Source organism: Struthio camelus, chromosome 28 (assembly GCF_040807025.1).
Source record: "Struthio camelus isolate bStrCam1 chromosome 28, bStrCam1.hap1, whole genome shotgun sequence".
NCBI lineage: Eukaryota > Metazoa > Chordata > Aves > Struthioniformes > Struthionidae > Struthio > Struthio camelus.
In genome coordinates this window covers 1,797,490-1,818,128 of record NC_090969.1, presented here as the reverse complement: position 1 = coordinate 1,818,128, position 20,639 = coordinate 1,797,490, and the positions used below count along the sequence as shown (strand labels likewise).

General features: G+C 46.3%; 1 protein-coding gene across 1 annotated transcript; it reads right to left on the bottom strand.

Annotated features, from left to right (window-relative positions):
• Window positions 1-6,303: 6,303 nt before the first annotated feature.
• On the bottom strand, window positions 6,304-16,866 carry LOC138062524 (keratin, type II cytoskeletal 7-like). Its single transcript, XM_068921122.1, is given in 9 exon segments — window positions 6,304-6,340; window positions 6,472-6,692; window positions 7,392-7,517; window positions 7,651-7,815; window positions 8,082-8,177; window positions 8,581-8,641; window positions 8,840-9,051; window positions 9,714-10,178; window positions 16,693-16,866. Coding segments are annotated over 9 exon segments (1,557 nt in total).
• Window positions 16,867-20,639: the final 3,773 nt, after the last annotated feature.

The window sequence follows — 20,639 nt, the reverse complement described above, 5'->3', positions numbered from 1 at the left end:
TGTGGCTTATTTGAAGGTGGAATATGAAAGTTTAGGGGAAATTCTTCTGCAGGAGAGGAGCAGCAATCCCGCTGAAGTGACACAGTTGATGCTACCCCTTATATACATTTAGGCAGCTGGCCTTGATAGGATCAGGACATTAATTTAAAGCATGTAAGGGTTTGGTTTGCCTGGCAGCAATAAATGCTCCTCAAAATGCAAAACAGCCCAGCAAATACTAACTACTGAGGAAATAAAAAGGAATCTAAAAGTGCTCTGTTTGCAAGTTGGCTTAGAATATATTACGGTTTGAAGTGTTCCCCTAACTTACACTAATTATAGTTTAGCAAACATTTTTGAAGAAACTCTTTGTGATTTGTTTGCAGTGTGCTGTTTGGGGTTTTGCGTCTCATGGAGTTTTTTTGTGTGTGATGGCATATTTTGCAGACTTGCATTTTGTGGGGGTAATTTCATAATCTCTCCTTTTTTCTCTCACCAGGCTCGTTTTGGGTGCAGAAATGTAACCAAAAAAAAAAAAAAATGGAAAAACACCATGGAAGCTGTGCTCTGACAGATGGAGCTCTTGTGTGCTTGAGACACCAGTGAATTTACTGAGTTATGAGTGTGGACTCACAGGCAAGGACTCAAAATGGGCTCCCCTACCTCCAAAAACACTCCCACGTGGCATTTCACATTGGCCTTTTCTTATCACCAAGAAACTGAGGCACATTTCAGCTTGCTGTTGTTGCTTGAATAATATTACAAATTTTTAACCTGAATTCTTTGGCCCTCGCTATATTGGCGCTTCTATCCAGCTGGATGTCACAGAACTTCTTGCTCTATCGTTTGGTAATCTCTACAGATTTAAAAAATTTGGAGCAGCAGCACATTTCAGGCTAGTGAAATTCATCTCATTCAACAAACAACAGCTAAAAGTTGGGCAGCTTTGCCAAACATGTCCTTGACAGTCAATGGAAAGGCACCTTCAAGGAAGAGACAACCACCTTTGGGTCTGAGTCTAGGAGAACTGGGATGGTTCATTCTCCATAGGTGGTGACCTTTCTCCATCAACAGAGGAAGTCTCAATGAGTACGTTAGACCAAGCATCTGAGATGGTGACTCACTTTGGTAAGATGAATCTCTCTCCTAATCACCAGCCCAAAGACGTGAGACACTGAACCTGCCAATTTTCTCGGGCCTTTCTGGGAGCATTCTCCAAACTGACAGCTGGAGATTGAAAACAATAGGGCTCTTTCAGCTCTTTGAGAGCAAAGTGCTCATGAGAAAAAGAGACATTATAGTGCACGCTCAACTAAATGCCCTCAGCCCTAACTGACTGGAGGGGGACTATACTCAGAGAAGTCTGCATATTATACATATTACGTGACAGTATCTGGAGACAACAGTAACCATGTTCACTCATCTTTGTTAACCCCCCTCTAAGAGCAGTTTCCAAGAGCGAGGATCAGGCAGTGCAAATCACAAAAATAATGCTAAACTTAGCAGGCCATCGGACGTGACTACCACACTGAGATGCACCAGGATATTAATTGAACATGTAAGTGCAACTTATGTGAGTTGGAGGGGCTGGTGGTAGAAGTTAATTGTGTCAACTGATGCTCTTGCCCTATACAGGTGGAATAATTCAATATATTTGCAGCATGAGTTTCAGATTACACCTTTGTTTATGATATTTTAGGCTCACAGTTCATACTGGGTTGCCAGTACAATAGGCAATATCACTTAAAAGATACCTTGGCAAATATTAGAGAGTTCAAGCTAAAGCTTGCATGGTCATAAGTTCCCGGAGCCTTTAAGTTCTGGATAAAGATTATCAAAAGTGAAATGCATGTTTGACTCCAAAGAACAGTACAAAAGGCAACTGTTTGAGCTCTTTCACTTAGCAAGAAGTGATACATGCTCTACGTCGGAAAATTGTGCCTTGAATCAAAAGTCAGACTGAAAGCTAGTGAGCTATTGCTCCCTGTCTGCACCCCATTATGCTTGTACGCTGTGTGGGAGACTCTTGGAACGTATCATAGACTACAATTAATAGTCTGTGAACCAACTACACATCAGCAGTCCCAGTTCTAAAACATCTCACCAGAGCCACAGGCTTCTTGAAAGGTAAGAGATTTTTGCAGTAAGCTTTCCAGTATTGAGTAACATTTCTGTTAGCCAAACCCTTGTTGTTGCTAGTGTGAAGGCAGCTATACAGAAGATTCATGTAATGTCTTTCAGGTCTTTCCAAGGGACACTGAGTGTTTTGTTGTTCTAAGTAGATGTTAGTACATGAGATCTCAGGAACCAACAGGATTATTTTGAGTGTGGACATGTTAAATGGGAGAGTACTTTGAAGCAAAAATTACATCTTTTTGACTCAAAAAAAGGTTCATCATCTTTCATCTTTTGGGGGGAAAAACTGAGGAATAAATGAAGGAAAATATTTTGATGAGGGGTGAGCGAATCATTTCTGTTGACTTGCAATTTGTCCCTTTGTCAGCCTTCTTCTCCTTGAATATGTTGCTGAAAATGGAATTTGTTATGAAAACATGTGAAGTTCACTAATTTGTTTGTTGCCTCTGGAGATGAATCTGAACTAACTCTTAAAATGTATTTTATTTGATAGTCTCAAAGAGCCGTGCTCTGACTCTGTAATTAGACACAGACATAGAAAACTCATTGCGTTCAGATAGGACAATAGCAATAACCTATCCCTGCTAACAGCATTTGACAGATATAAGATTGGGTGCACACAGTTTCATGGACTATATTGACGCTTGTCTGTGTCGTTCATGAGGTGTTAAAGAACTGATCTTATTAGCGCATCCTCATCCTCTTGTATTCTAAAGCCAAGGTTGTACAAGGGGATTCAATATAGTAATGTATTTTTTTTTTCTCTCTTTAGCTTACATCTGTTATTTGTTAGAAGCAGAGATAGGGATTTTCAAAGGATGTTCCTCATAAAATTCATCAAACATTGGACCTGGATTCACCTCCCTCCCAACTTCAGCCATCAAACTAGCCAGGTATTCTAATTTCATCTTTGAGGCTCCCTCTGTGGCTAATGAAAAGAGATAGGAATCTCCAGACGGTGATTCATCACATCCTAAAATAGGCAGCTAAGACAGGTGGGAGGAATCAACCTCTGGAGGTACTCACTTCTCTCTTTATTGACTACCAGAGGAAGTCTAGACAACCAGACAACTAGACCAGGCGCCCAAATTCTGGATGGTTAAAGTGAGGTGAAACTAGTCCCACCCTTTGGGTGCCAAATTTCTTTAGCACCTTTGAAGTCTTAATGAGAGTACGCACATCACATGTTCTCTAGATTTCCTCAGTTCCTGAGGTATGCATAGCATATCTCCGTGCAGCAATTAGTACCTGTAAATCTGAGGCTTGCAACAAAGCAAAGGATTGTTTTGATCTTTTTCATGGTGATGTCTTCCTCCCACAGACTTGCACAGTGGAAATAAATGTGGGAAATATGGGAATCTAGGGCCTTGAAAGGGATAACATCACACTGTCTGTTAAAGAAATCAGAGAAGGGAAGAAAAAAAAAAAAGGTTACTCTTGAAATGTTGCAGCTGGTACTAGGTTACGGCAGCTTCCCTATAAATCTGCACTAGCTCTCAACCCTTCTTGTTGGAGTTATATTCTTGGGCAGCAAAGATTTGCTGAGCGCGAGAGAGAGAAGGGATTGCCCACAGAAGTTGGGTCAGATGCTTCTAGGAATCATATTCAACTGGCAGGGACATGCTCTTCCTTTTGTTATGTTAAATCACTAGTGCCCAAGCCCATGTTTGATTTGATTTGTCTACCTTTGTGACATACTGATGAATTTCTGGTGAAACACACGGCTAATTCATGAAGTGCTGATGTTCAGAGAGGCTAGTTACAGGTTTAAAGAAAAACACTTGCTAAATTATCTTCTCGGATCAGGATCTTGAAACGAGGGTGAGGGGGGCTGGAGATGAGAAAGCAACAGAAATTCTGTCAATTCATTGACTTAGCGTTCTCTTGCATAAAAAGGGACAGGATTGTCCATTTTTGATGGAAACATCTTAAACTTTATGAGCTACTTAAACCCCTCCCAATGAATATTTATGGTTGTCCAATTGTTCTTTTCTACATGCTTGTCAAATCTTTCTTGTGATTTTCATCATCAAGGTTTGTAACTGTTTTCTTTGGTGCTCCTCATATTTCATTGGGAAATGGCTTCTTATCACACGAGAATTTTGGGAGGGAGAGAGAAAGCTCTTCCAGTTCTGAATGAAGATAATTGCTCTGGAGACCAAAGACCTTCCCTTTAGATTCCCCTTTTTGTAAAACCCATATCTGCCCGACTTGCCTCTATGGTTCATTTCTTTGTTCTGCAAGTTGGCTTTCATCAGTTTAATCGCAAAACACTTAGTCCTTTGTGGTTGATTTATGTTACTAATTTGTTGGCTTCTTTTTTAATCCACTCAAACATACAATAAAATATCTCCTTTTGATCTGTTTTGAAATCCTAAACTGGTAGTCATATAAGTTTTCCAGAATGATGCTGGAAAAAAGCAACCAAGCACATTCCTGAGTTTTTCCCTATAATGACCCTATTTGTAGTAGATTTTGAACTGGTGTAAAATGTGTTTTACTGTCACGCCTCAGTGATAAACATACCATAAAAATGCAAAGAAACTGAGATGGCTTCTCTGTGAATCTTAAAATATCCACTGAATAGCATTGGGTAAGAGCCAAATTTGGTGCCAATCAGCATAAATTAGCTGACTTTAAAAGGCTTCAGTAATTTACAACAACTAAAGACTGGATCTACATTACACTGTCTGGGCCGCCCTGCCTGGCACTTCTGCGTAATTGTTCTTTAAGAATTCTAATCAGCAGATATGTCTGAGCACAGCAGAGAAAATCCCCTTGTCCAATTTGAGAACAGGGCAGTCCTGTATTCTTTGGAAAGAGTAAAAACCAAGTAGGAACACTTTCATACTCCATGCACTTTATGGGAAGTAGAGCAAAAAAAGTTTAGAGCTTTTGAGCCATCAAGATACGAGTAATGGAACTCTAATTTATGCCCATGTCAAAGCATAGACTTCAGGACACTAAATAAGTGTCAGGACACTAAGCAAGGAAGTTAATGGAATACAAGGAACATAATTACTCGTTGCTGGCTACGGAAGGTGAAATGTGGCTTTTTGGGGGGGGGTTCCTTTATAGCATGCCTGCCAACATGTGGATGACCAAACTGGTCCGAGACAGCTAACAAAGAACATCATTACTAGAGCCTTGCCCCTGCTCTTTGTGACCCCACTGTCTCATTGGTACAGCTCTACTGATTTGCCTCATGTTACTTCCGATTGATAAAATGGAGAGTCCTAAAGAGCTCATTTCCAGGAACACTTCCCAGAGCAGTCTAGGGAAAGGATATTGAACTAAATATCACAACTTGTTTCACAGCTAGCAAAAATTTCATCAGAAAAAAAGGACGATAAAGCCAGTGGGAAGCAGGAATTGACTGATAATATGATAGATGCCCCAAGACAATCACAGCCTTTAAAGGAACAGCATAAATCAAGAGGAATATGTTTTAAGTGTCCTTTTTTGGGAAGTGATGCTGGTGGTACTTCTCTCATGTGGCTTCCTGATGCTACAGTGTTCTTCTACCTAGTATGCCTCTTCCTCCAGTGGAAAGTGGTGTTGAAGATGTTTTTATCACTAAAAATAGACCGGGGTTATATTCTAACTGTCTTGACTATTAGAGCTGAACTTCAGATCCAGCTTTTCTTGGGGCACAGAGGCCCAGTTGAAATCCTCATCCCTGGCCTTCACACCCCTCGTGGGTGAGCTGAGTTTCCCGAGCTCTCCACAGCTCTGCGGCTCTCTCCATTCATCTCTTCAGTCCTACCACAGTGTTTACCAGTACCCTGTGGGGCTGAGCTGTGGTACGAATGGCCCCCGCTTCTGGAGCTAAACCCTCCGCTCGTGGAGATGTAGCCACAGCTGGGAGCTCCATGGATATACCACCTGCCAACAGGGCTGGCTATGCTTCTAGAGGTGAATCCTCTGTGGCAGGCACTGACCTCTCCAGGAAGGGATGCTCTACCAGCACCACAGAAAGACCAGTATCTTCTGGACTGTCTGTCAGCAAGGCCAGATCCACATCCCAGGCCAGAGAAGGTGTTACAAGGGGTGGTGATCACTGTAATGGGAAAACACAAACTGAATCATTCAGGGAACAATTCACATGGCGGGGAATATGGTCTTCCTCCTCCCCTTGCAAACAAGAGCTAGCTTTTTTAATATAAGAAAATAAAGAAAAACTTGGGATTACTTACACACATTCATAGGACTCCCAATGCCTTTCCTAAAGGGGAAGAAAAATCATATGGTTATGCATCACTTAACTAGCATTTCTAGTATTTTCCATCCTTCCTGTCTCTGCTGAAAAGTCCCAAAGACTGGACACTGCCCACACATGGTTGTAATGGTGCCCACCTGTTCTCTTCACTCTCCAGCAAAGTCTTATATGTTGCAATCTCCATATCCAGGGCCAGCTTGACATTCAGGAGCTCCTGGTAATCCCGCAGCATGCAGGCCAGCTTATCTTTGGCCTTCTGGAGGGCGTTCTGCAGCTCAGTATGTTTCTCCTGGGCATCTTTCAGGGCACAGTCCCTGCGCTGCTCAGTATCATAAACTGACGTTTGCAGAGAGGACACCTGTCCCAGGAGACACAGAAGTCCTTATGTTCTCTCCCTTTCTCTCTTTCCAGATTCACCTTTAGAAGAGCAATTTTTTTCTCCCTTGGAGAGTCACAAATTTGGAAGTATTGATGTCATTTTTAGGAAAGCCAAATGTTTCTAAAATCAAACATCACTTCTGAAATATTACGGGAAGGCTGTGCACATCTGTGTACTGTGAGACTATGCTAAGCTTGTTTCAAGGATACCAATACTTTGTTCTAATTGGAGCTATTAATTAAGATTTTCCATTATTTCCCATTATAAAATGTATAATGAATCAGATCATCTGAAAATTATACCACTTACTATGGGTGCTGAATTACTGGTGAGTCATAACTCTACCTTACCTACTGAATGCTTTGAGCCTGTGTCAGCCTAGACACAGCCTTCTCTTGCTAGAATTCTTGTTGGAGCAATTGTCTGAGTTGCTATAGCTAATTCAATGTAGTTTGGTGCAATTAGTTCTTTGCAATAATCAAAATGATCCAGCCAAAAATAGTCCATCAGAAAATCCTCCTTCCTTGCTCAGCACTGTTAAGGTCTTAGCTAGAGCAGTGGAAGCAGTCTGAGGCAATGATCTACATTAAAGACAAAAGGACTGCCTGAGAAATCTAGAAAATGTGACTTGGGATCTCACATTCAGGAGATCCAGTGAGTAAATATGACCCATCGTACCTGCTTCTTCATATTTTCAAGGTCACGCTGCCATCTCCAGATCACAAAACTTAGCTCTTCAATCTCTTGCTGGTGGGACTTTAGTTCATTGTAATGTCTCCCCTTTGCCTCCTCAAGCTCTTGATACTGATGGTAAGAAAAGAGAGAGCTGTCAATTAATACTGGTAATGTATGTTACATAGGAGCCTTTGTGCTGTCTTTGTGCTATTTTTTTTGACAGTGATAGAGTTACGATAGGCTGCTGGGTGCTACAACTTACCCTATTTCTGTACAATGCAACCAGCTCTGCCTTGCTTTTCTGAGCTATATCCTCATACCAGCACTCAATGCTCCTGAGGATGCCCTCCGTATCCAGGCTTCGACTGTTGTCCATTTTCACAATGACAGAAGTGTCACGGAGACTTCTCTCCAGCTCAGCAATTTCCTAGAAGCCATGTGAAGTAGCAGTAAGCTGTCAATCTTCCCTCCCTGGATTTCTCATCTCACACCCCAGTGGAAGTAGCAGTACTCCTGAGAGTTTTTTCAGAGCCACAACCCATGAGCTGTGACTAGACTTGCAGCTTGAGGCCCATTGCCTGGGCCAAGAGAGAGCCTGATGGATTGGTTTAATCAGGTGTAAATCAATATAGCCAAGGAGTGGCTGGTAGGAATGGTAACTGTTATGCAAGAACAGAATAGGAGTATCCATACCTGAGCAGACACACAGTTAAGGAACTCCATCTCCTGCTTTAGCGTTTCCAGTTTTGCTTCCAGCTCTGCCTTGGTCACATAGACACAGTTCACATCCTAAAAGAAGTCAAAATGATGGCTATGTGGAGACCTAAGGCAGTGTCATTGTGTTTTTTGAGTAAGATGTTTCATTTAGAAAATGTGATTTGGAAGGTCAGATATCCCCTGGACAAAAATAGCTGAGGGGTCCCACCAGCAGATACAATATTGCTGGACTCTTACTTAAAAATATAATGATTTGGGTGTTAGGAATAATAAGCTGTCATTTTAGAATAAAATATAATGCTAAGTGACAGAGGCTCGATACTCTCCGGCAATATTATGTTACACATTTCTTCTGAATACTTATTTGTCTAATGACTTTTAATATTCTCTAGACCTGATTCTTATGGAAGGAACAGATGAGAGAAAACTCCTTGGATCTCTAAATCCAATCCTTCCATTCATCCAAATTCCTTACCTTCTTCAGTAGCATGAACTCATTCTTGGCAGTTGTATGTCTGGTCACTTCCTGCTCATATCTATCAGGGAAGAAAAGAGACTGGTTGGTAGGTCACTCTGCAACTGGAGGCCTTATTTGTTCAGGTTTTTAGGGATCATGGTGCTTTTAGAACGTAGCTTTTTGTTAGAGAGAAAGCTATCGATAAAGGCAAAAATAAAAGTTCAGTTACCAAGGCTGCCTGTGCTCACCTCCCTCTGGATGGTGTCTGCCCACTTACTTGCATTTAAACTCTTCAACCAGCTTCTCCATGTCATTCTGCTCAGGCTCCATCTGCCCCCTCTCATGCAGCAGAGAGTCCAGCTGCTTTCACAGGCTACAAATGAAGCTGTCAAAGACAAGCTTGAGGTTCTTCTGGGATGGCATGACCTGCTTTTGGAGGAGGTCCCATTTAGTGACCAGCACTCTGTTCTGCTGCTCCAGGCGCTGTACCTGCAATCAGAAAGCAAAACCACCCTCTTCAGATATGTGCTTAAGTGCATCGTACAGGGACCAGATGAATGGGGAAAGAATTAGGCATCTTCCCTTTTGACTCAATGCTCTAGGGGCTCATTATGAAGGGGATAAGGACAAAAGGGAGGTACTGTGATCTTCATAATCCACGAATCCTAGAACAAACAGGACCTGCTGCTTTCCTCTTCCTCAGGGTGGTCTTAGGCAGCACAGCCTTTGCAGCAGCTACAGAGACCGTGGACTTTTTAAATACATCTGCATATCAGCTGGATGCTCAGATAGTGGAAATCACCATTTGTCAATAGAAGACAATGCAGCTTTACAAGGCCTAGCTGCACTGAGTGAGTGCTACACTGCAGAAGCATAGTAGAAGCTCCCTTCCACTATTAAAAGTAAATACAGATGCAGCTTATCCAAGCACACAAATAACCAGAATAAAATAACCTTATCAGTTAGACCTGCACTGTCAGCTAGGAGAGCTGCCACACAGCTCACAACACTGGAGCCATGCATGCTAAAACCAGCATCAGTCTCATGTAAAGTGATGGCGGAAGGAGAGGAATCAAAGACCTGAGCACAAAAGGAAGGTTTCCTTCCTACTCAAACCTGATCATTTCTTTGTGTCTCCTCTCAGATCTCACCTTGTCAATGAAACAGGCAAACTGGTTATTGAGGCTGTTCATCTGCTCTCTCTCCTGCATTTGGATGTGCTGGATTTCAGGATCAATCTTCACATAAAGAGGCTGCAGCAGGTTCTCACTGATGTGCACCCTGTGAAGACCTTCACTTTTGCAGCTCCTGCCATGGAGACATACCATGCTCCCCTGACTCCCACCTTCATTGCTGAAATGGACATCCCTGCATCCCCATCCTCCATATACTCCCTGTGGGAGTCTTCTGCCAGAGGAAATCTGTTTACATCCATCCACATTTTGGAGGCTTCGGCCACTATAGTTCCAGACTCCATATCCTCTCCTAAATGGTGCAGCTGAGGGGAAAACACTGGTTCTGCAGCGGCTCATGTTGCTCACATCAGAAGATGATGAGAAGCACTTTTGTCCACAAAGAGACCTTCCAGCTGACAGCTGCTGGCTCATATTGCTATACTAGGAGGAGGAGAGGAACAGGAAAACCAGACTGCTGGAAGAGAACAGAGCATGCAACTCAAAAGGGGGACCCTCTGCTTTGACACCCCTGAGCGTCTCCTTTATATACATCTCAGAAGCTGGGCTTGGTTGATGCAGAAGAATAATTTGGGGTTTTCATGGGGTTGCCTTGCCTGGAAGCAATTCATGGATTTCAATATGCAAAACAATGTGTAACACGGAACATTTGTGAAATCCTATGGAATTTTATTCTTTTTAAATCGCATTGCTTGCAAACTCAGCTTGGAGGACAGCACGGGCCGGGTTTCATGAGGGTTTTTTTTATTATTATTTTAATTTGTTCTCTTCCCTCCCATTAATTACAGTTTAGGAAATGGCCTTAAGAGTGTCTCCCATTCTGTCAAGGACAGACTGTAGAGGAATGTTCTGGTGAACAGCAAATTAGAAGTGAATTTTGCATTATCTGTTCTCTTCATAGCCACTCTCTTGGGAGTTTCCAAAATTCTGCTTTTCACAGAAGAGCAAAGACAGTACAGATCCACAAGAGCCGCATCAAGAAGCAGCCTGATGCTTGGAAGCTGGGAACCATAGCGTGGACTGGAAATGCAGTTTTCTCTGTTGTGATACAAGAGTGCAAAATACTTTATTTAAAAATAGCCCTCTATACATCATCCTCAGTTAAATACCATGACTGACTGGGCAGGATTCAGTTCTCCTAACTTCAGATGTTAGGTCTGAGCTGATGGACAGGCACATCTCACTTTTATTAGATGTCTCCTTCAGAACGGGAGGATTTGCTCTCCTGAGAGCGTTTCTCTTCTTCATTGACTACGAAGAAAATCTAAAAATGACCAGCTCAGAGTTAGAGGCCCAACTTTTAGAAGCATAAGTTAGTGTAGCTATACCTTCTCATTAAATTTTTGGCCCTGATTGTGTAGGACACACCACGTGAAGAAGACAATAACTATCCTAGAAAAAAAAAACTATCCTAGAAAAAAAAGGAACCTCGGCCACAACGATGTTAACTGGATGCTTGTTAGTCTTTAGCTGGAAACAGCAGTTGGCTTGGCCTTGGTGGGCAGACAATGAATGCACCAGCCACCAGTATAACGCAAAAGTACATGCATTATTACTCCAGCTGCTATATGGCTATTCTGTTTCTATCCTTTATATTTGAGCTTGTAATTAAAACTCTTGGGATGCCTTAAGGCAAATAAAAAAGATTTATTAGGCTTGCTTGGCAGATGGGAAAGAAGAGGCTAAGTTTAATATACTTGCTAAGAACCTCACAATACTTTAGAGGTGGAGCCAAGATTGCAGCTCTGTCCTTGTGGCTCCTTTCCAGACTCCCTTTCAAAACAGAAACGTGAAGGGTTTCGTTTCAGATTTGAAAGAAATGGTTTTCCCCAGCTCTTATGCCATCCTTCTCATTAACTTTTCAGCTGGCTCAAAACTTGGTCAGTGTTCTTGGCAATTAAAACACATAAAGGTTTCAAATTCCCGAGAAAAGGGTAATATCTCACTTGCTCATTTCTTTCATGAGTTTCACAGGGACTTTTTTGCTCCCTGGGATCATTTGGGGGCTGTTTCACTATCTTTCGCAAGAGGCTTGATGAAAAGCAAATCTGCTTACCATAAACCCTGCTAGTGGCTGATGCCAAATGTTTTCTTGTACCTCATTATTTGCAAATATTCTGCCCTGGAACATCTTGCCCATAGCCTAGCAAGAGAGATAATTGATGGTATGAAGCAGCTGGAAAGACAACTAGCTTAATTGCAGGTTCTTGACAGCACTATCAATTACACCTACACACAGAAGAGTAGGAATGATTGAAGCCCTGGGTGTCTAACTTGCCTGCTTAAATACCAGCAGAGCCCATGGCAATCCCAGCTGGAAGAGCAGGATTGGAGGCTAGGAGGAGGGCACTTCACCTGGAGCTGTTCTGAGGCCGTTCTCATTTTGTTTTTCCAGTTTGTCTCTCCTTCATCTCCTACTGAATCCCCCTGCCACTTGAATGGCCCTGGAGATGGGGATTCATGATGTCAATAGTATTCCTGCAGCTTTCGAGCAAGGAGGATCTCACAGGACACTGCCCAGCCCCACTGTCAGCAGTACAAGGAGAGCTTGTGCAGAGTCTCTTTAGGATTATAATACACCAGATCTTCTCCATCTGCTTCCATTCAGTTAAAGAGACTCGGTGTTTTTGTGTTTGAGCAATTACGTTTGTTGTGTCACCCTTTCAGGAGAGGGGAGGTTGTATGTGTATGTGGGCACATGGAGAGTAGAAAGGCGAATAGCTCCCAAGGTAATCACAGCTCATTAGCTTTTTTTCCCCTTAATCACCAGGAATTTTGGAAAGAGGCCCAGGAGTAAAGATAGGAGGCCCATACAATGTGGCTATGACTAATTTCGAATCTTTTTGCCAAAGCAAATGAGGGGGGGAACTTTTTCTTCTGGGTATCTTTGCGCCATAAAGTGTGCTGAAGCCCCACACTCCGCCAGCTCTACACCTCTGCGGTATACCTTTTTTTTTCTCCCACTAGGTGGTGGTATCTAATGCATCTTGAGCATCCCTGTCCTGATGGGTTCTTGGTGGTATCTGTTCACACCTTGTCCAACACTCGGGAACATCTCAGGATATGGCTAGCAAGAGGTGGCTCACACGTGTAGAGGGCAATATTTATTTAGAAGCCAAGACAGTGTGGGAACAATGAGGCCATCAGTCCACCTGCAAGAAGTTGAGGTTTCCTATGAATTTGTGCCCTAAAGCTGACCATGAGCCTGAGATGTTTCATAAAATGCATGTGCACCCTGTAATGCATCTTTTGGCAGAAGGACAACATTGACATATGGACTTCCCAACAGCTTTAATGACAACTGACTTGCTGACATCTTCTTTGTTACCTTCGTTTCCTTCCCTCCTAACTGAAATCTTGCTCTTCATGTCGGTACCCTTGGAGGTTCAAGCCATGCCTTGGCACTGGGTGTCAGTAGACACCTTGTTGCAGTGTTACGTGATGAGCATGTTTATAGTATTGTGCTGACTGATACTACCTGCCTCAAGACACTCATGACAGTAATCTGAAGGTCTCATCTTACGATCTTCTCCTCATGACTTCAGCTCAGCACCCAAACCTCAAAAATCAAAAAGTCTCTGGGAACAGCTTTAGTCTATCTTGTGGTGCCTCTCATTAAAAAAAAAAAATGCATGGGCAATATATAAGTGACACATGCAACTTATTGTTGAGACAATGAGAAATCAACAGTGGATATGTCCTTATATACATAGACATTGCATCTCTTTGAGCCACTTTCCAGCCTCTTTCCAGCTCTAATCCATATTGTCCAAAGAAATGAAACTTGGTCTTGCTCCTGACAAAATGAATTGAATACACAAGCTCCTTACAGATATTAACAGCAGCTGGACCACATACTCGCTGAAGGAAAGAAACAGAAGCTATTAAGCATTTTAAAAAATATTGTATTTTTAGATGTCTGGAATCCTGGGCCAGATTTTTCACTCCTACTTAAACGGGGGTAATTTTATGTGGAAGGAGGCACCAGAGCACTCATCCCCAGAAACTGGAGATATCATCATAGCTTAGCTGACGAGCAAAAGAGGTTTTGATATACCCTTCCAAACCATTCAGTTACAAAATTAGCCCCTGCACTTAAGGCTACCAGGGTGTAAACAGTACTTAAGAATGATTTAGTGGAAACGGTGATCAAGCTCCTCTTATTAGGAGTTCAGGGTTAGCAATCATTTTTCTAAGTTGGTCTCCCAGGCTACTCTTATAGTCAACTGAAATAGATGGTTTGTCTGATCTCTTGAAGGTGATTCATCCCATACTAAAGTACCTGCACAAATCAGGTCTATTGAATTGCCTCCAGAAGTGCCGATCTCTCTCCACTGACTCTACCTTCCTCCCTTCCTTCTTTCCACCATGCAAAACAGATCAGTAAAGAACCCACAGACCTGACCACACTGGTCAGATTAATTCTTTGTTTCTTTTAATTGCACTGATTATAGCTGCAAAGCTCTAGGCATCCTGTCTACATAATTAATTTAATAGCAAAACTAAAGCCCTGCAATATTTAGTAATATGCATTTCAAAAAAAATCAGAATTACCTTCCACGATTCCAGTTTTCTTGGCAGTAGCTGGGGGGAGGGAGGAAGCAGGAGGGAGGGAGTGGGGAAGAGCTTCGTCTTGACTGAGAAGCCTTATCTACTATCTTAGATGAAAATATCATTTTGATGATGTAGCTTATCACTTGGATTCTGAAGAGTTGAATTGTTTCAATGCATTATGTAGTAGCAAGCATTAATAAAGTGAATAAACTGTCTATCTCAGCTCTTGTAGGGTAGATCTGCATGGCATTTTGCAAGCACAGGTAGGCTCACACCACCCACACGCTGAACCTGTGAGATGTGAGACAGTGCAGATGAAAACCCCAGCTTATCTCAGCAGGGTTAGCTATCATCTCTAGATTTCATTAACACAACCCTACAACAGCTAATTGGGTCAGAGCATGTGTAGGACTTTCTACATTTCATGAGAGCGACAATAACTCAGTTTTGCCTGAAATAGAGTGTGTAGAACTCCCCACGTGAAGGGTAGCCCTAGTTTCTTCCAGACCAAAGGTTTCATGTAGCCCTTTGTGGCTCCCTACGAACCTTCTCTAACTGTTTTTGTGGTTCTGTGGTCATGCGCAAATGGCTTCCCATAATGGATTTCCCACCAAGCTGAGCATCTCATTACCCAGTGAGGAGCTGCCCACTGGCTCCCATCCCACGCTGCCACCTGCAAGATTCTTCACAGTAGTGTTTCTCTGAAAAGTAATTTAGAAGCTCCTAACTTGCCTCTGACTGGGGGAGAGACATGAAATATTCCTGACATGGACTTTGACACTCCAGTTAGATAACTGGAGTGCTGCTAAATTAAGATGACAGTTGCACTGAACTTCTTGAACAAACTTTCCCAGGAATCTCAGTTGCTCTATTCTTCATCAGAACCTTTTATTGAATTTAGAGTAGGTCCCACGAGCATTTAGAAAACTTATAGCTTCTTCATCATAGAAGCAACCATTGAATAAGATATTGGCCAAACAAGGCTGACCTGGGGGTAAGATGGACCCATCCAAATGTGGTTCGGAAGCCTAGGAGGAGAACTGGACTAGAAATGAGATAAGGAGACAACGCTGTTCATAGACACTCTCTTCCTGTCTTAGTCATCAAAAGGCAATGCTAGCAAAATTCATGTCAGTGATTTGAACTGTGCCCCGATTGCTTAATTAGTGACATGGAGCTACTGGAGTGAGTCCAGCAAAGGGCTACTAAGATTAATAAGGGACTGGAGCATCTCTCATATGAGGAAAGGCTGAGGGAGCTGAGACTGTTCAGCCTGAAAAAGAGAAAACTGAGGGGGGAATCTTATCAGTGTGTATAAGTATCTGAAGGGAGAGCATCAAGAGGATAGGGCCAGACTCTTCTCAGTGGTGCCCAATGATAGGATGAGAGACAACAGGCACAAACTGAAACACAGGAAGTTCCATCTCAACATGAGGAAAAACTGCTTTTACGTGACAGTGACTGAACGCTGGAACAAATTGCCCAAAAAGGTTGTGGGCTCTCCATCCTTAGAGATATTCAAAAGCTATCTGGACACAATCCTGGTCAACACGCTCTAGGCAACCCTGTTTGAGGAGGGGGTTTGGACTAGATGATCTCCAGAGGTCCCTCAACCATTCTGTGACTTCAGGAGAAAATGAAGGAAGTGAGAGGTAGCCATCTGTCCTGGTTAGTTGGCTAGCTTAGGCCAACGGGACTTCCACTCTGAAACTTTTCTTTCCACATCAGATGAGCCTACGGTCCCCCAGCCACAGCTGTTCATTTGTAAACACCTTCTTCCATGTTTCCATAACTAGATTACATATTACAGAGTTGTTTCAAATACCTCATGCACATTTCAGAGTTGCACCCTTACATAGACCAATACACACACACCACAGGCAGGGTTTCAAGCTTTTAGTTGTCAAAGAAAAAGGACCCACAAAGCCTGAGCTGGAGTGCTCAAAGCATTTCAGAAAATACCTAAAGGAGCAATACCTACAGTCACAGTATTTTCAAGAAAAAGTATAGGCCAAAAAAAGATGTACCCATGGCATACTGGTAGGAGAATTCAGGAGATGGCAGTGTAGAGAACAGAGCTTGGGACTATATACAACCCATCTGGTCTAGCAATGACTCAGTGGAGGAAAGGAAAGCCACCATTGCATCCGCAAGGAGAACTTCATCCTTCCATCCCAATGGCAGCAGACTTTTGCACGCACATATTATTTGTGGAAAGCATGACTGCAAGAACCACATGACGCTGAAGCACTGTCCCCACCAGACCAGTAACCCAACTTCTAGAAAGTGTCTCCATTTGAAGCTCCACCCTCCAGCACCATCTCCAGAGAAAGAACCTTCAAACCCACACCTCTTTACTCTGCCTATGCGTTCGGCTCCCCACCGGAGCAAGACCCACAGCCAAAGCCATACCCTCCTCCTCCAGAGCCATATCTTCCCCTTCCAAAGACGGACCTTCCACCACTGGAGCTTTCTCGGCCTCTAACAGACCCATAATGTCCTCCCCCTCCACAGACAGATCCTCCACTGCCAGAGCTGGAGCCCCCACCAGACCCATAGCCTCTACTCTCAGACCCGTAGCCTCCTCCTCCTCCAAAGCCAGAAACACCACCACTTGAGCTTCCTCCTCCACCTCCAGAGGACGACCCCCTCCTTCCAGAGCTGCTGCTAATGCTGGAGCTCAGACCCCCACTGTAAGGACTGCACCTGCCACTTCCAGACCCATATCCCCCTCCTCCTCCTCCAAAATTTCCTCCTCCAACAGACCCATAGCCTCCCCCTCCAGAGGTGGATCCTCCACTGCCAGAGCTGGAGCCCCCAACACCAGAGCTTCCTCCTCCAACAGACCCAAAGCCTCCCCCCCCAGAGGTGGATCCTCCACTGCCAGAGCTGGAGCCCCCAACACCAGAGCTTCCTCCTCCAACAGACCCATAGCCTCCCCCTCCAGAGGTGGATCCTCCACTGCCAGAGCTGGAGCCCCCAACACCAGAGCTTCCTCCTCCAACAGACCCATAGCCTCCCCCTCCAGAGGTGGATCCTCCACTGCCAGAGCTGGAGCCCCCACCACCAGAGCTTCCTCCTCCAACAGACCCAAAGCCTCCCCCTCCAGAGGTGGATCCTCCACTGCCAGAGGTGGAGCCCCCACCACCAGAGCTTCCTCCTCCAACAGACCCATAGCCTCCCCCTCCAGAGGGGGATCCTCCACTGCCAGAGCTGGAGCCCCCACCACCAGAGCTTCCTCCTCCAACAGACCCATAGCCTCCACTCTCAGACCCGTAGCCTCCTCCTCCTCCAAAGCCAGAAACACCACCACTTGAGCTTCCTCCTCCACCTCCAGAGGACGACCCCCTCCTTCCAGAGCTGCTGCTACCGCTGGAGCTCAGACCCCCACTGTAAGGACTGCACCTGCCACTTCCAGACCCATATCCCCCTCCTCCTCCTCCAAAGCTTCCTCCTCCAACAGACCCATAGCCTCCCCCTCCAGAGGTGGATCCTCCACTGCCAGAGCTGGAGCCCCCAACACCAGAGCTTCCTCCTCCAACAGACCCAAAGCCTCCCCCTCCAGAGGTGGATCCTCCACTGCCAGAGCTGGAGCCCCCAACACCAGAGCTTCCTCCTCCAACAGACCCATAGCCTCCCCCTCCAGAGGTGGATCCTCCACTGCCAGAGCTGGAGCCCCCAACACCAGAGCTTCCTCCTCCAACAGACCCATAGCCTCCACTCTCAGACCCGTAGCCTCCTCCTCCTCCAAAGCCAGAAACACCACCACTTGAGCTTCCTCCTCCACCTCCAGAGGACGACCCCCTCCTTCCAGAGCTGCTGCTACCGCTGGAGCTCAGACCCCCACTGTGAGGACTGCACCTGCCACTTCCAGACCCATATCCCCCTCCTCCTCCTCCAAAGCTTCCTCCTCCAACAGACCCATAGCCTCCCCCTCCAGAGGTGGATCCTCCACTGCCAGAGCTGGAGCCCCCAACACCAGAGCTTCCTCCTCCAACAGACCCATAGCCTCCCCCTCCAGAGGTGGATCCTCCACTGCCAGAGCTGGAGCCCCCAACACCAGAGCTTCCTCCTCCAACAGACCCAAAGCCTCCACTCTCAGACCCGTAGCCTCCTCCTCCTCCAAAGCCAGAAACACCACCACTTGAGCTTCCTCCTCCACCTCCAGAGGACGACCCCCTCCTTCCAGAGCTGCTGCTACCGCTGGAGCTCAGACCCCCACTGTAAGGACTGCACCTGCCACTTCCAGACCCATATCCCCCTCCTCCTCCTCCAAAGCTTCCTCCTCCAACAGACCCATAGCCTCCCCCTCCAGAGGTGGATCCTCCACTGCCAGAGCTGGAGCCCCCAACACCAGAGCTTCCTCCTCCAACAGACCCAAAGCCTCCCCCTCCAGAGGTGGATCCTCCACTGCCAGAGCTGGAGCCCCCAACACCAGAGCTTCCTCCTCCAACAGACCCATAGCCTCCCCCTCCAGAGGTGGATCCTCCACTGCCAGAGCTGGAGCCCCCAACACCAGAGCTTCCTCCTCCAACAGACCCATAGCCTCCACTCTCAGACCCGTAGCCTCCTCCTCCTCCAAAGCCAGAAACACCACCACTTGAGCTTCCTCCTCCACCTCCAGAGGACGACCCCCTCCTTCCAGAGCTGCTGCTACCGCTGGAGCTCAGACCCCCACTGTGAGGACTGCACCTGCCACTTCCAGACCCATATCCCCCTCCTCCTCCTCCAAAGCTTCCTCCTCCAACAGACCCATAGCCTCCCCCTCCAGAGGTGGATCCTCCACTGCCAGAGCTGGAGCCCCCAACACCAGAGCTTCCTCCTCCAACAGACCCATAGCCTCCACTCTCAGACCCGTAGCCTCCTCCTCCTCCAAAGCCAGAAACACCACCACTTGAGCTTCCTCCTCCACCTCCAGAGGACGACCCCCTCCTTCCAGAGCTGCTGCTACCGCTGGAGCTCAGACCCCCACTGTGAGGACTGCACCTGCCACTTCCAGACCCATATCCCCCTCCTCCTCCTCCAAAGCTTCCTCCTCCAACAGACCCATAGCCTCCCCCTCCAGAGGTGGATCCTCCACTGCCAGAGCTGGAGCCCCCAACACCAGAGCTTCCTCCTCCAACAGACCCAAAGCCTCCCCCTCCAGAGGTGGATCCTCCACTGCCAGAGCTGGAGCCCCCACCACCAGAGCTTCCTCCTCCAACAGACCCATAGCCTCCCCCTCCAGAGGTGGATCCTCCACTGCCAGAGGTGGAGCCCCCAACACCAGAGCTTCCTCCTCCAACAGACCCATAGCCTCCACTCTCAGACCCGTAGCCTCCTCCTCCTCCAAAGCCAGAAACACCACCACTTGAGCTTCCTCCTCCACCTCCAGAGGACGACCCCCTCCTTCCAGAGCTGCTGCTACCACTGGAGCTCAGACCCCCACTGTGAGGACTGCACCTGCCACTTCCAGACCCATATCCCCCTCCTCCTCCTCCAAAGCTTCCTCCTCCAACAGACCCATAGCCTCCCCCTCCAGAGGTGGATCCTCCACTGCCAGAGCTGGAGCCCCCAACACCAGAGCTTCCTCCTCCAACAGACCCATAGCCTCCCCCTCCAGAGGTGGATCCTCCACTGCCAGAGCTGGAGCCCCCAACACCAGAGCTTCCTCCTCCAACAGACCCAAAGCCTCCACTCTCAGACCCGTAGCCTCCTCCTCCTCCAAAGCCAGAAACACCACCACTTGAGCTTCCTCCTCCACCTCCAGAGGACGACCCCCTCCTTCCAGAGCTGCTGCTACCGCTGGAGCTCAGACCCCCACTGTAAGGACTGCACCTGCCACTTCCAGACCCATATCCCCCTCCTCCTCCTCCAAAGCTTCCTCCTCCAACAGACCCATAGCCTCCCCCTCCAGAGGTGGATCCTCCACTGCCAGAGCTGGAGCCCCCAACACCAGAGCTTCCTCCTCCAACAGACCCAAAGCCTCCCCCTCCAGAGGTGGATCCTCCACTGCCAGAGCTGGAGCCCCCAACACCAGAGCTTCCTCCTCCAACAGACCCATAGCCTCCCCCTCCAGAGGTGGATCCTCCACTGCCAGAGCTGGAGCCCCCAACACCAGAGCTTCCTCCTCCAACAGACCCATAGCCTCCCCCTCCAGAGGTGGATCCTCCACTGCCAGAGCTGGAGCCCCCAACACCAGAGCTTCCTCCTCCAACAGACCCATAGCCTCCACTCTCAGACCCGTAGCCTCCTCCTCCTCCAAAGCCAGAAACACCACCACTTGAGCTTCCTCCTCCACCTCCAGAGGACGACCCCCTCCTTCCAGAGCTGCTGCTACCGCTGGAGCTC